This window comes from Sinocyclocheilus grahami, unplaced genomic scaffold, assembly GCF_001515645.1.
Source record: "Sinocyclocheilus grahami isolate Dianchi unplaced genomic scaffold, SAMN03320097.WGS_v1.1 scaffold280.1, whole genome shotgun sequence".
In the NCBI taxonomy this organism is placed as follows: Eukaryota; Metazoa; Chordata; class Actinopteri; order Cypriniformes; family Cyprinidae; genus Sinocyclocheilus; species Sinocyclocheilus grahami.
The window spans coordinates 1,841,783-1,858,659 of NW_015505459.1; the positions used below are offsets into that span (position 1 = coordinate 1,841,783).

A 16,877-nucleotide genomic window follows, 5' to 3' on the forward strand; every position below is an offset into this window, starting at 1 on the left:
TTTTTTTTTTGCACTTAATATATCGTATAATTTATTCAGTGAATGGGTTCCATTTGTCTTTGAAATATAATTATTTGTCTTGTTTTAATCTTTTTTTTTTTTTGTAAAAAAAAACATATTTTGGCAGTCCAGTAAAATAAGGCAAAATTATGTCACTGCTAATTCATTTGCTATAAAGTTTCAATCAAACACGGTGGGATAATGCATTGTTGACATTTTGCTATAGTAGGCTCTCCAGATATCCTGTACAAACATGTTCTGTATACATTATACATAATGCAAAAACAGTACAAGTGGTCTTATTTCAAACATACACCATGGATCAGAAACGTGCAAAGACTGTTAGGAAGAAGAATAAATGAAGGGTATAAGAATAGACAAGTGCTTTTTAAGGAGAGAGATGTTTGAATGGAAGACAGAACGACGAGACATATTGAGACTGTCCCAACAGTGAATCATTTTCAATCCAGGACTGTATGTCTGTCTGGGAGCTCAGCCTGTTGTGTTTGAGATCCACACCTGACTCCTGTCTGTAAGGTATGTTCGACTGCTTGTTCTCACAGCGCAGTCTGTAGTTCAGCAGTAATTTAAACAAACCTCATACTGCCAGTGAGCTCTCTGTGTCCTAATAAAGGCAGAAGATGAAGACCAGAACGACTAGAGAATATAGTCTGAATGAACTCCTTCTCCAGGCTGTGCTGCGACTGCAGCTTAAATGTACGAAAGGGAGTTTTTATAAGATTCCAGGAGTGATTAGACCATTTTTCTACTATCACTGACATCTCATATTTCCATAAAGGAATACATTTTATTGCTTTTGATGACATAAGCCTGCATTGGTAAAGAGAAATTAGGTGACTGTTGGACTCTGCTAAAGAAATTAAACCTAGATTTTAACTGATAAAGCATAATATGTGTGTCTTTTATATAATGTAACTATATTATCTTTCAGCTTTTTAGGTAAAATTGAATTAAACATGACATTTGGAAGTAGAAAGACTGTTTACGACTTCGAGAAGTATATCTGCATGCATACAGTATACTTGTGTATGGGGATATATACTATATAGCAAATCTCAACTGTAAAAAATGACAGTGAATTTAACTGTAAAAGACTGTAAAAATGCTACAGTAAAAACCTGTTAAATGGTTAACGGTAAATTCCCCTACTATATACGGTGAAAAACTGTATTGGACATTACATGTATTGGACATAAATTTTACGGTAGTATACCATTTTTGGAAGTGAAAAATACCGTATAATTTACAGTGAATAACCGTAAATTGACATTTCCCAGAATTCCCTGCGTTACATTTCAAATGTGATGTTTTTTTGGTGTTTTTCTTATCAGTTTTGTATATTAGGGTTGTGTGTTACACCTAATGTTGTTAAATGAATGTTTATTGCATTATTTCAGTTTCATGTGTGTTACCATGATTACCTTCTATATATGTTATTATTTAAAAGCTGCTTGTGATGGGCTTTGGTTCATCGTGACTTTCTCATCACCACCTGCATTTGGTGGTTATCAGTGTATTATAAAGGTACAAAACAGATTTCAATAGGTTGGGATATTAACATTATATCAGTTCATGAAATTACGGTATTTAACTGTAAATTTAAGTTAAAACCGTAAAACTTAAAATGTTGCTACCGTATTTTTTACGGTAAAATTCCGGCAACCACAGCTGCCGGTTTTTTACCGTAAATTGTACTGATTTATTTTTACAGTGCTTGATTGCTTGTATCGCCACATAACATGAACTATATTGTCACTCAGTTTTAACCTGCTAAATGTGGCTAAGTCATTAAGATATTAAAATATGATAAGCGTTAATATCATGATTTTCTGTAAAACCACTTTGAAACATTGTGTAGTTTGGAAAGTGCTGTACAAATAAATTTGAATGTAGTTAATTTGACCAGTTTTTTAAAAACTAAATGTCCTTCTATTTCTCTTTTCTGTATCTTAGGAGATAATGGAGGTCTCTGTTGGTTTAAATCAAATATCAACTTTGTCTAAGTTATTTCTCGTAAAATTCCACCAGATAAATAAAAAGACAAAATTGAGATGATAGCTGACATATAGAGGATACAATTGTATGTATAATTTGGTTTTGAATTACATCTTTTGACTAATAATACCAGGCTTTGACAGATGGGAACAGTTTGAGAAATTGAGATCTTTCCTGAAACATGAGGGGAGACAATTGTGAGATTACTGGGGTCTTTTTCTTAACAAAAGTGTGACATTGTTTCTCCATTTAGTCTCGTTGGTGTTAATTGATATGTTCAAGATGTGTTGTTTGCAGAGTTTCCCCCTATTTTCAAATGGTTTGTGTGTCTGTTTGTTCAAAAGTAATGATTATGTACCAAAAATTGGGAATACATATGGGCACATATAACATATTGCTCCGAGACAAGCGCAAACTTTTGTATCACATGTGCAAAATTGTATTTTAAGGCATTACTTTTAGGACTGTATTTAAGCAGCAGTGCCTGTCATGCACTGTGCGACAATGTTGGTGTCTTTATACATCAATTAACACTTGTTTCTCTTGCATACCTGCACAGTGCAGAGCTTTACAGCGATCTGAAGGGCTCATGCTGATAAATATCAAGGTAACAGCAGTGTGCGTCTGTGTTCTAGCTTAGGCCAGTGCATTTGGACTGAACTCTGTTGTTTTTGTGTGATGCCTGTTCTAATGGGGAACTTCCCACAATGCTTTCATGTAGTTCATGGCTCAACTTTGTCTCATGGAAACAAGATTGTTGCTTGGCAATGGCACTAGGAGTTCCTTGAGTGATGAATGTATGAAATCAATCACAGATTTGAACGTGCCTTCATTGTGATGTCATGGACAACAGCTGTCTTTTAGTTTTCCTCCTAATTTTTGCTATTTACATTTCGCATCAGTGAAGAAGTATAAAAATTAGAAGCATTGTAAGTGACAATCATGTTTAAAATGACAGTTCAGTATAAACCTTTATGGTTACTGATTGCAATATTGAAATATTGAGGAAAAACAGGAGTATTGTGATTTTATTTTTTTCTAATTCAAAATAACTTTTCTGTTTTAATATATTTCAATATAATTATTTCTTGTTATGTAAAGCTGAATTTCCAGCATAATTACTCTAGTCTTCAGTGTCACATGATCCTTCAGAAATCATATGTTGATCTGCTGCTCAAGAAACGTTTCTTGTTATTATCAGTGTTGAAAACAGTTGGGCTGTTTAATATTCTTGTGGAAATTTAGTTTTTTATTTGAATAGAAAATTCAGAAGGACATTGTTTATTTGAAATATTTTGTCACATTATCTTTACTGTCACTTTTGATAAATTTAATGTGCTGAATAAATGTATTAATTGTCTTTCTGACCTCAAACTTTTAAATGGTAGTTGTATGCAAATATGTAAGTATTTGAGAGTATATGGAGACATTGTTAAAAATCTGTTCATTTATGCTAAAAAAGTAATAAGACTTAAATATTGTGCTCTATACAGTAACACCATCAGATAAGCATATATTATTATAACTTTGTTTCATCATCTCACATTATAAGTTACTGTATGTCTAAGTTTTTGACCATTTGTACCGCATTGCCCTCTTGTTATTCTATATTGTCTTAAAATCTCTGTTAAAAGGTATTTTTGTGTATGTTTATGTGACCTAACACACACAGCCCTGTGTAACCAGCTTCTAACCTCTAAATTACCAGAATAGACTAGAGTCATAACTCCTTGGCTTACTGGAAGCATCGAGTCTAGTTATTTGTGCTTGTGTTTTTACTTCTCAAATGTAGTCTCTAATTCTGCAGGTAAATAATAGATATCTCCTTCATAACATCACCTACTTCATAACTACTACAAAATCTTGTTTGCGTTGCGTTTATCATACAGTTTGTATAGTAGAATAAGCTAAGGGAGAAGAAAAACCAGAGCTATCACTTCCAGGAGTGAAAGGAATATGATAGATGAGTGAGGGAGTGTGGTAAAGCAGAGAGCACATGCACAGCAGAGCTGTGATAAACATAAGTTAGCCACACCCCCTTGAGGCCTCTCAGCCAATCACATCACACATTGCCTTATTAAGGGCAGCAGTGCTCGAGTGGTCCAGTAAGACAGAGGACAGAGAGATGGACATGTTTGCACGTGCATTTGCCGGTATTATAACACTCTGACTAGCATGGCTTGGCTTTTCTTAAAAACACAGCAGACTAATTTTTAGAGCTATTACTAGAGCTATGATATTTGAGACCTTTGCTCAATTTGGACTAATCATGAAACTGTCTTTTGATTTATTTGTATTAAGCTGTACCTTTTCAGTACAAATGAGATGACAAATGTACCAGTTAAAGCAGGTCTGTTGTTATATAGCTAGCTATAAACATGTTAACATGCCCCGTCTGAGTTTTCCATGTTGTTTAGTGAGCCCCAAAGGACCTTTGGCCTCTCAGTGCTCCCTCTAGTGCACACTATGACAATGTCAACTTGTTACAATACTTTCACACCTAGTTGTGGTGTTTTAATATGTTATATTGGCATATGCCTGTGTGTTTCAATAAATGAGCTTGTTACATTCTGTGTGGTTGGTCTTTCATTCTGTCGGTCTGAAGGGATGTTCATGCTAACAGTGATTTGCAGAAACATAGTGGTCGGCAGTCTTTAATTTTTCAGTAAGAATTGGCAATTTGAGTCAGTGTGACCGATAGAGACCCTTTAAAAGTTAACTTTATGCATGAAAGAAAACGTTTTTCACATGATCCAGATGCAGCTGGATACAGCTGTCGACTGGGAATCAGTGTTATTGTATTTATATACTATTATCATTTTTATTAAAAGTTTAAATTATATATATATATATATATAATGTGCTTTATTTTTAAATATTTATTTATTTTTCTGAATATTTCTGTGCAGTTTATTTTTTTTGTTTTAGTTTTTGCCATGGCAAAATTTCAGGCCAAAATGAAGTGATTTTTTTTTTTATCTAATATTTTATTTTATTTTATCTTTTTCAATGACAGTATTTTTTATTTGTTTAGTTTTAGTAAACAATAAGAACACTGGCAGAAATGTTAGCAAACAACAGTGTAGTGTCAGTGTAGTGAAGCTATAGTCAACAATTTTCAAAAATATTCAAAACATTTTGCCATTTAAAACTGCCAGTCAATTTGATCGATTAGATTTTAATGTTAATATCACAAAAAGCAAGTATTGTAATGCATGTAATATGCCATATGTAATTACAGTATACCAGCATGGGGCTAACTGTTCAGTGCTAACCAGCTAAACCTTAACCTCTTTGGCAACACAGCAGAAGTAGAACCCAGAACTCTGTGCTCATAGCGGTTAGCATAAAAACTCGAAATGAACATGGAAGATAGCTTTTATGTTGTTTAGCAGTCCTTTAGTGTGCATTATAAGAAGGCACACTTTTCTTAACAGCTTTAACAAAGATTCACTTTTATTTGGCTTTTTTTTTCAGTAAAAGATGTTAAAGGCATGTCAGATCTAATTAAAGACTTTCATCTTTGCATCACCGAGTATTTGTGACTCCAGGATAGCTGACGCGTGTGTGTGTGTGAGTGTGTGTAAATGTAGGAGACCTCATGTCATAAGTCCAGGAATCCACCGTGCTCCCACAATCCACTTTTATCATCTAGGCTAATTTCTGCCTGTAATCAGATTACTGCCTGTGAGCTGCCTTAGCATCTCTCTCTCTCTCTCTCTCTCTCTCTCTCTCTCTCTCTCTACCACCTTCCTATGTGTTTGCTTTAGCCCTCCAGTTTTGCCTCGGTGCATTTCCATCACGTTGAGTCCGTCTGTGGCGATCCCTCTCTCTCTCGCTCTTTCTTCGTCTGTTTGAGCCTGTGATTAGGTCTGTCTGTCCTTTTCCTCTCTTTTCTCCATTTTCTACTTTCCTTTTCATTCCAACATGTTCCATAACCCGTGGATTACTAACTATCTCAACCACGTCACTCAGTGTAGTCAAGGTAAGTCTTGAACTGTCTGTGCCTGGTTACTGTTACCAGACAGTGAGGTTGATTTATGGGGATTTGAGTAAAAGTGGTTGCCGGGTCATTGATTGAATAGATATTTTAATATAAAGGAACATGAAGTTGTTTGATGGCATTTAACCCAACCGCTGGGTCAAAACAGCCCAATTGCTGGGTTTGTCCCTATTTTACCCAGCACTGGGTTGTATTTAACCCAGCATTTTTTAGAGTGTGTGCTAAAGGTTGCTGTGAATTTCAGAAGTGATTAGTGATAGTCCTGCTAGACTAATTTGACCATTTTGAGATTGTCTGTATCAGCTGATGACTGTTGCCAAATGAATAGAAGTGGTGATTCTGAGTCAGTTCATAAAATCTGTAGACAATGCAATGTCTCCTTGTCAATTAAGATTTGTGGATACAAAATATGCATTATTATTATTATTATTATTTTTTTTTTTTGGAAAACAGAGGAAATAATGTGTAAAGTAAATGTTCAGTTAAATTCAGAAATGTGTAATATTTATATTATATCATTATTTTGTATACAAATATATAGTTGTATTGGCTGTCAGCCACCCTGTTATCACAAAAATGGTATCGACATCAAGCATTGAGGGAAATTTTTTAAAATGTATTTTTCTTTTTTCAAATCAACAATTAACGCATGCATTGATGTTGACTTTTTAACGATTGTTCATCAAAAGGTTAATTGTGGACAAGCACAATTAAACAGAATGTGAATGATTACACATATAATTGCACATGTATTGATATGAAAGCAGGGTTGCATTAATGCATTGTTTAAAATAAATGCTATTCTTTTGTTCATTCTATTCCATTATTGATTCCTGCACAAAATATGTCACCATTTCCACAAAATCATTTAGTAGCACAACTGTTTATAATATTGACAATGTTTAAATGTTCCTAATAAATGTTTCTTGAGCAGCAAATGATCATATAATGATTTCTGAAGGATCATGTGACCCTGAAGACTGGAGTAAAGATTCTGAAAATTCATCTTTGCCATCACAGGAATAAATTAGGCCTATAAAACATGTGAAAACAGAAAAGTCATTTTAAATTGTAATAATATTTTACAATATTACTTACTATTTTTACTGTATTTTTTTTCAAATAAATGCAGCCTCGTGAGCATAAGAGCCTTTGACATCTTGCTCATCAGATAGTAGCAGCATCAACAGCAGCCATTGAAAAACTTATCGGTCAGTCACTAAACTTAAATCAGGTCTCATTGAAGTGGAACAGTAATAGTCTTTAGCATCTCAGTCTGTCTAAGACGTTTTGTGTGTTTAATTTTGTGACCTAAGCCTTCTCTCCATTCCAGCTGCCAAAGTTTCACAGTCGCAACTGATTTGATGTTGAATCTCTAGTGCCTGCAGCTGTCACACTGATTGTACTGTCAGTTCTTCATGAAATGACCCCATACTCTGTGTGTCAACACTGTGTTAACGTGCTAATGGCAGGACGTGATAATTGCTGTTTTGCTGTCTACACATCAGATCATAAAATCCTTCACACAAACCTTGTGTGAAAGTGGTTTACTGGACATCTGTCTTTCTATGAGGTGAACTACATGTGTTTTAAGTAGCGTGGACCCTTGAGCAGGGTCTATTTTTTGCCCTGATCTCCTCAAATAGTATTTTTAGACAATGCCTTGTTCTTCTCGTCTCCTCGCCGCTAATTTGTGGCTGTCAGCTTCCTGGCGTGATTCTCTGGCAACCCTGGGACGGAAACTCGTCCACCAGACTTGATTTAGGTTAATTAGGATGTCTTCACACCCACGTTGACGTTGTTCTTCTTAGCTTGTTCTTAAAGCGGTCTCTTCCCAGCCCAGGTGCTCCTTTGGAGGGGGTATATTTATCAGGCAACCCACACTGGAGGATGTTAAACACATTAACTCAAGCTGTTGTCTGTGCAATATGATGGGTTTAAATTTACGAAACATGAAGTCAAGGTGGAATGTGTTTAAATATTTTGCCATTGTTGGCAACAGGTTGCATATTTCTGAAGAAATATTCCATTAAAATTTTTGTCTAAGATCAATTTGTTTTTTTCCTGAACTTGGGTTACTTAACATCACTGTAAGCAACATTAAATTACTTTTAAGTGCACAGAATTATTCAAGTTGAGCTGCCAAATTCAGTTTGTGCTGTTAAGGCCCATGCACACCAAGAACGAAATTGCGCCGATGGACAATAATGTTATGTTTATTATAAGCGTGTGTTACAATTTTATTGTCTGCTGCTTTAAGTGCTCAAGCTCTTTAAACTTGGGTGGATTCTGATTATGAAAGTGGGTGCAATATTGTTTAATTACAGTGTCATTATCAGTGTTGTGAACTTTCCTTATTAAGCAATTAGAACGATATTTAAAACTTTATACAGTGAGTATTGTTGTAGTAATACTTCTTGTTGTGAACAGGCCTTTATGGTCCATTTTATTTTTTATGTCTTTTGGATAGATTTGCAAAATTGTCTTGTGAAAGACACCTAAGATTTTTGTCTTGTTTCTTTTCACAGGCTTTGTCAGTGAAGCTTCTGCTAAGCTCTACAGCCCTGCACTACTAAAGAAAAGAGCAGTAAGGTCAGAATCCATTCATCTCACAATTTTAAAGGTTTTGTTTTGACCCAACTTTTTTTCTTTGTTTTAAAATCTGATCCCATTAGCTAAATTAAATACTGAATTAATCCCTTTGTTCTTTAATACTTAGCACTAAATGCAGTTGATGAGATGCTATTGAAAAAAAAAATGTTGCTCTATGGACTTCAGGACACTGATTGTGTGTTGCATCATGCACGTTTTGGGATAAATTAAAGGGTAGACATTTTGTTTACTTTGGTCAGTAATTGTGATTTAAGAATCAATAGTCCTGGGCAATGAAAAAGACTTTGCTCTAAGAGAAGGGGAGGTGTAGTTGGCTGTTATCATCACAAACCCAGAGTGTGTATGTGTGGGTGTATGTGTTATCTTTTGTTGTTTTCATTGGTTAAGCCGTTAAAAGAGAAGAATGTGCTTTTGACATTTTAATGTGTACAAAATAAATCAAAACTGGAGTCCACAATATATGAGGACAATAGAAGCAATCAAAACCAACAAAAAAGAGTAATATGTAAGTCTTGGTTAGTCTAACACAGTACACGTAGCAAGGTTTTTTATTTTTATTTTATAATAAAAAAAAAATAGGTAGATTGAATGGAAAATAATAGTAATAGAGGGACAACATTTTTTTTTAAATGAATAAAAAAGAAAACAAGTCGAAAGAATAGAAAAAGAATAGATAACGCTAGTGTTAGGGTCATTTTTTTTATAATAAATAAAAAGAACATGAGTAGATATAGAGACTAGTTAACCTTGGCTGGTTTCTAGCTCAATCAGTGGTGTAAGGAAGTATATACTGTGGAATAGACTCTTTACTATTATTATAAATTATTAAAAATTGAAAGCACAACAAGGATGTAATGGCGGTTTAACTTTTGGTATGCATTAATGTTCAATAATTCAGTTGTACAGAGTCAATTATTTCTCCTTACATGATTTCCATATTGGGCGTGTCTGAAAAAGTTTCTGGTAATGCAATCTAAACCTGTTTAAGCTCTCATTAGAGTTCTGCTGCCCTGCTTATGAGATAGATCGTTGTGCATAGCAGCATGTGTAGTGAAGGGTGTGCTGTAAACAGGAGTAATTGGAGTGTGCTGTTTGGGCTGGCAGGATTGGTACCATGGTGAAGGGGAACTCTAGATGTATAAATACCTTAGCAGCTAATCTATTCCTGTGGTGAGATTCAAGTAAACATTCAAGACTTTCAATGCTAATTCAGCTTAAAATGTCACACAGGAACATTGGTAAGGTTGCTCTTGACCTGCCAGTGTAGAATTTTGGAGGCACTCGGTGCCAAATCCGATTTTTCTAAGGTGTGCAGAGATTAGGTGTTGGAAAAGTCAACATAATGAATCAGTTTGGAGTTGTGGCCAAGCAGCTAGCATGTATACTGTGATATGCCAAGTAGGACATGTTCCTTGGTCAACATCCTTGTTGATCCTAGAACAACATTGCTATTAATCAATCAGATTTTAGGGTTAGGGTTACGCTTCCTGAAATTCCAGTCTCCTTTCAATAAGTGCCAGGAAGACCAAAATGAAATTAAACGTTTTATGTCTTCTGACATTAACACATTTACTAAAGCTCTATTGTTTTGAATCATGAACTCTCTATCTCTGCCTTACAGCTTTGGTGTGGATGACAGGACATCACTGGTTAAGAGTACAACAGAAATTGATGCAAATATCTTAGCTGTACTGCCCAAAGGTGAGAAATGCTAAGATAACATTGTAATTAAAAAGTTGAAGGACAATAATAATGATATTTTCCTTAAAGAAGTTGGATATTTACCAAAACGCTTGTCTTTTAGTTTCAGAGCTAAGGAAGCAATTTGAAACCTCTATCAAAAGTGGTCCAGAAATGAACAGGTACATTTGGTCTTGCAAAAGTCTTCTATGCATATTAAAATTAACATGGCATTCCTAAAGCTCAAACAGTTGAATATTGCACTAGCAATGTGAAGGTCATGGGTTAGATTCCCATGGAATGGATAAACCGTTAAAATGTATACCCTGAATGCAATGTAAAAATGCATTCAAAATGCATAAAAGTGGATGTAAAATGACTGAAAATGCATATAGTCAGTGTTGAGAAATGTTACATTTGAAAATTAATTGCTATATTTATAAGTCACTTATGTTACATCATTACTTTACAAAAAGCACTGTCCCGGTTAGGCTCTCTGTCTTCCACAATGTCGAATTACCCCAGCACTGCATATAATGGCTTCCTATCATGCAGGAAAGAGAGAATTGCACGAAGGTTGGAGGGGATTGAGGCTGATGTTCCACCTGCTCTTACTACAAGCATGCAACACACAGCCGGCCTGGTGACCAACCGACTACTGGAGGAGGACACACCACGCTATACACGTGCTTCAGATCCCAGCGATCCAGGCATTGTGGGTAAGTCACAGCACAGTTTATTTCTGTAAGTGTAACCGGTGTTGTCTGCGTTGTTGTTGTTTTTTTCTTCCAATGAGTAACCAGTCGGACATCAGCTGACGGTTCGACTCTTCATTTACTGATAAAAGATAACAGTCTTAACATGGTGTGAATTCGCCCTTTTGTCTTTTCTCTCCCATGCACAGACAGTGCAGAGAAAATGGTATAAAACTTTCATACAAAATAAATTTAACAACAAGTGACAAAACGGCATACCTGATAAAACATAAAACAGTCTTTACAGTGTGTTTTCACCCTTGTCTTTTCTGTTAAATGAATGTAACGTGCAACGCAATTAGCACGTGCATCGATGAGACATCAAAAACAACACCCTCAATTATAATGAAAACATGAAAATAATTTAAAGGTACATGAAAAATAGTTATAAATATGATTTAAACAGAAAAACCAAAAAGTGATTTTTAAAGCACAGATGAAATTAGATTAATCAGAGCTCATTAGTAATCCACCTCTCCCACGCACAGACAGTGCAGAAAGGGAAGAGGAGGTGCAAAGACAGGAAATTAAGATTAACGCTGCTGTCAGAAATTTAAAGCGGAAGGTGCACACACACAGACAGCCATATCAGGTATACATCGTGAACATTTTTGTGTAATTCTACATATGAAATGAACATATTATTTTCCATACCTGTTACATAAGCAGACAATATATTGTACAGTGCACAGCTAAGGCAAGAGTCACTATTATGATTGCTATTTGTTATACTATTATTTCAATAACAAAATCTCCTTAAAGGGGTTATGAACTGAGAAATCAAAATTCCCTTGATCTTTTGACATATAAGAGGTCATTGTCTTTTCTGTTAAATGAATGTAACGTGCAACGCAATTAGCACGTGCATCGATGAGACATCAAAAACAACACCCTCAATTATAATGAAAACATGAAAATAATTTAAAGGTACATGAAAAATAGTTATAAATATGATTTAAACAGAAAAACCAAAAAGTGATTTTTAAAGCACAGATGAAATTAGATTAATCAGAGCTCATTAGTAATCCACCTCTCCCACGCACAGACAGTGCAGAAAGGGAAGAGGAGGTGCAAAGACAGGAAATTAAGATTAACGCTGCTGTCAGAAATTTAAAGCGGAAGGTGCACACACACAGACAGCCATATCAGGTATACATCGTGAACATTTTTGTGTAATTCTACATATGAAATGAACATATTATTTTCCATACCTGTTACATAAGCAGACAATATATTGTACAGTGCACAGCTAAGGCAAGAGTCACTATTATGATTGCTATTTGTTATACTATTATTTCAATAACAAAATCTCCTTAAAGGGGTTATGAACTGAGAAATCAAAATTCCCTTGATCTTTTGACATATAAGAGGTCATTGTTCTATAAAAACATCCTGTAAGTTTCAGAACTCAAAACTTTCATGTTAGTCTAAAAACGGCTTATATTGAAGCCAATCTGCCAAAACAACGGATTGTGGAATGTGCCAGTGTTGCTAAACGCCACCTCCGCAGAAGAAGATCAACACCTGCTTCTACATCACTGCCTGTTTAGCCCTGCCCACCCATTTACACATGTAGTGGGTAAATAACGCAGGTCTGTGCAGAAATTAGAAATGGCTTGGAAGACAACAAGATGCTGTGCAGTGCCAGGTTGTGGAAAAATAGTCTTTCCATTGCCTTCCTTCTGGTCCAAACGTTAGGAAAGTGTGGATGCAGTTTATTTTTTATGAATTTCCAGATCGCATCAGTAAGAACTTGGTCCTCTGTTCACTTCATTTTCCCATGGATTCATTTACAAACAAGGTCCAAATTCAATGCAGGATTTTTAGAAAGATTGAAACTAAAAGATGATGCTGCGCTGAATATATTGGATCTGACAGTAATGTCACACCACACAAGTGTGAGTAACCGTTTTTACATAGTCACTATTGCTTTGTCTGTTATTACAGATCGTTTGATATGTTCTGAGAATTTATGTGTTTTTAACCTAAATCACAGCAGTGTCCATCTATGAGGAATGTACGCTGTCAAATATACACAAATGTTAGCCAATCATGCCAGTGGGTGTTTACTTCTGAGTCTACAATCCGTCACGCCTATTCAAACAGAGCGTTCAGATGAGGGGGTTAAAACAGGACAGAAAATAGCATATTACTTCTAAATTATGATGTATTTTGATGTAAAAATAACATTATATAGATAACATTATAAGTGCACCTCAGAGAACAGTACAAAATGATAAAAAAGGCAGTTCATGACCCCTTTATACTTTGGTACGTAGGAAAAGAGGTGTGGTATTACTTTTAGTAGTAATCTGACATCTGGTGGACAAAACAGCTAGAAAGTAATCCCGTAGACTTGCATTGAACAAGGGGCTCAGGTCATATCTTGAGCCCACAAAATTTTAGAATTTTCTTGGTCTCCTTCTCACTCATTTGTTACTTTACAGTGCGGCGCTACATCCGTGATGACATAGAAGCTCCAGAGCGGCAATCCAGAGCTCGGACACGTCCAGATCCACAGTTGTCCTCCCACCCTGAGCCAGTCGGTCCTACCCCAGCCGGGTCTGATGCAGCCAGCCTCAGCTCTAAAGCCGAGCGGATTGCGCGATACAAAGCTGAACGTCGGCGACAATTATCAGAACGTTACGGAATCCTCCTCGACCAAGAGGTGGATCTGGATTACGCGCCACGCTGCACACATGCACGGAGAGAGTCTGACCTGTCGGACAAAGGGGCTCCTCCTGACAGGGGACGTGGTGAGAGCAGGACAAGGGGAGTGGCATTGCAAAAACAGGATGAGGGGCGGGACCGAAGCAGCAGCAGGTCTAAATACAGCAGTTCAGGAATAGGGCGAGTCTTCATGCCTTCTTACCCCACCCCCAATCCTGCTCCTCCTCCATCAGGCTTTGATGCTGAGCGAGAGAGAGAGAGGGCAATGAACTTGGAAAATTATAGACGAGCACCTGACCGAAGTACGAAACCACGCCCACAGGAAACTCCGGTTCCAATGGAAACAACAACAGCCCAACCAGCGAGGGGTGTCGCTGTTGTCACTGTAGCAAGTTCTCCTAGGACAGCACGCAGAGCTTCGTTGCCTACAACACAATATGGCATCTCTCCTGGAGACTTGTTCATCGAGCAACAAGCTCAAAATATCCTCAACAGACAGGGGTAAGTATGTGTGCTCAGTTCTGGATCTTAAAAATATGTGTTAGAGGACCTTGATTTTGACTGATGTGTTATTTTCTTCCTGTGTTGGCATACTTCCTTTGAAAACACCATGTTGGTGTGGGACTTGCTCTTTTTTAACCTTTATTTTAAAGGAAATTTTTATTCAGAAAATGAGAAATTCAGGATCTGAGCACTTGCTTACTTTGTGTAAATCATTCTATAAAGCAAGAAAAAGTAACGGTTAACAATTCCCATAATTTATCTTCCAATAAAGTGGTGGACCTCTGCAAGGACTAGTGCTTTGTTTTTTTTTGTTGCCTTACTCAGATAATGCTGAAGCTCTTAAACATACTCCTGGTAAAAGTGCTGAATGGACCAGCTTTTGTGTTTAGTCAGGTTTACAGTCATGCCAGAGAGCTGGTGAGCTGGGATGAAATATGTAGAACTGTTCACTGGACATCAGCAAGAATTTCACTCTGAAGCTCTGCTGAAAGATACTGCATTGCTCACTACACTCAAAAGCTTAGTCTCCCCAGAGCAGTGGATGAGAATTGCATTATTTAGTATGACAGTAATTGTAGTATTGTATTGTAGACAGTAATTGGCTGTTTTCAGACATTCATAAAATGTATCTTGAGATGAGTAGAGAAGACACCTAGTCTGACATTGAGGGTCAGATTAGGTGTCTTGCATGTTGAGATTTATTGACCACAAATTGTGTATGTCAATTTGATTGTTATTATACGAGACCCCTAATATTTTATAAAATGATAACTGTATAACTTTTATATCCAGATACAGGTGCATGTGTTCTATCTGAAGTGTTACATAACTTGACAACCCATGATGATGAAAGATTGTCCAAAAAATCCTCTATTGTGTGGTGTCATTACGATTATTTAACTGCTCCCGATTGAGACGGAGCATCCCCGAACTCAAATCGTAAATATCAAACATGTTAGTTGTGACTCTTGATCTGGCTGCCTCTTACATGATACCCGCAATAGCCAATGAGAGCGAGCAAGTGTCACTTACACTCTTAAAAAATAAAGGTGCTTCACGATGCCATAGAAGAACCTTTTTGTCTAAATGGTTCCATAAAGTACCTTTAACATCTGAAGAACCTTTCTGTTTCACAAAAGGTTCTTTGTGGCGAAAGAAGGTTCTTCAGATTACAAAAAGGTAAGAAAGAGATGGTTCTTTAAAGAACCTTTGACTGAATGGTTCTTTGTGGAACCAAAAATGGTTCTTCTATGGCATCGCTTGAAGAACCTTTTGAAGCACCTTTATTTTTAAAAGTGTACCAGATGTTGTGTGCTTCTATTGCTGAAACTTGGCAGCCACAATAATGCCACGAAAGCAGAATACATCACCCATATTCTTTTTTTATACTTTGTTTTTCACTGTGAAACCGAATGCGCGCTTGGAGAGCCAGCTGATTGCGATTGTCTTCCATTTGTTTTTCTTCTCTAGTCACGTTTGATCTCGTGTGTCTCCGTGAGATCTCGTGCCACTGTGAAATCGTTCCTACAGTCATGAAGCGTGTGGTCTCGCTGTCTGGTTGAAATTGTCTAGTGTGCGCGCTCAGTGGATTATAAGGCTAAAAATCGGTTAACTCTCTTCATGTCTGTGGTCTCCCATGGTTTTAAAATCAGTTAAGATTTGAAAATCGTCTAGTGTGCAGCCAGATTTAGGCAGTAATGATGTCAGAGACTAATTGAGGAACCTTATATTAAAATTAATAACTATACAAGAAAGAGAGGAAGCAATCAGGAAAAGTGGACAGATATTTTACATTACATTACAATGGTCTCCATTTAGATGAGGACTGGTAAAGCCACAAGTGTGTTTTGTTATAGTGCTTAATGTCATGATGATGTTACTGTGATAACTAGGGTCTGGGCCTCTGTGTTCTTTAGCTTGGTAGCTCTTTCTCAGAGTGAGTGGTCCCTCAGGAGAGACAGTGAATCACACTCTCAGATCAACTGGCCATCCAGGTATCAGAGTGGGAGTGCAACCCTTTAAATTTCCCCAGTTGACCCGCTAACTCGATTTTAGAACACTTGACCTTATATCCTACGAAGTCCATGCACTCAAAAATACATTTGCACACTTTAGTTTTCATTATGTTGACTTTCTCCATATACTGTCATCATAGATGTTGGCAAACATTTCCCTTGTTAATCTTCTTCATCCTTCCACTGTTTTTTTTTTAACCCTTGACCTTTGTCCCTCACCAGAGACCAGCTCCTAACAATGAGACTTGGCTTCATTCCTTTTAAATTTTTCTCTTAAAAAACATGTAACAGGTGGAGCTTATTTGTCACTGCTGGCTGAGAGATTGCCAATAAATGGTTACAAGTAACCATAAATGGTTACCAAGGCACTATTGCGTTTTAATGTGTTTACATTAGTCTATCGAAAGGGTTGCAAATAACTGGACTTTGCTTTCCAGCTATTGAAGAACATATTTCTGAAAAGAGAATATGTTGGGTGTTTGTTTGTTTTTTTATCCCCCTGAATGTTTAACATATTGATGTCAGGCAAAAGCTAGCTGTAGAATGTATCGAAACAGAAGGGGCTTTCACACCAGAGGAACCTTTTCATAGTTCCTAGAACTACTGGTGGAAGTACCCACT

At 36.6% G+C, this 16,877-nt stretch overlaps 1 protein-coding gene across 1 annotated transcript in view; it reads left to right on the forward strand.

Moving 5' to 3' along the window:
- The first annotated feature begins 5,768 nt into the window (after positions 1-5,768).
- LOC107600260 (supervillin-like) overlaps positions 5,769-16,877 on the forward strand; it is a 38,492-nt gene continuing 27,383 nt past the window's right edge. The window contains exons 1-6 of the mRNA XM_016292104.1: positions 5,769-6,001; positions 8,548-8,611; positions 10,254-10,333; positions 10,437-10,494; positions 10,868-11,031; positions 13,515-14,238. Of these exons, the coding sequence (XP_016147590.1) occupies positions 5,944-6,001; positions 8,548-8,611; positions 10,254-10,333; positions 10,437-10,494; positions 10,868-11,031; positions 13,515-14,238 (1,148 nt within the window). The 5' untranslated portion in view covers positions 5,769-5,943. The remainder of the gene's footprint in view (positions 6,002-8,547; positions 8,612-10,253; positions 10,334-10,436; positions 10,495-10,867; positions 11,032-13,514; positions 14,239-16,877) is intronic.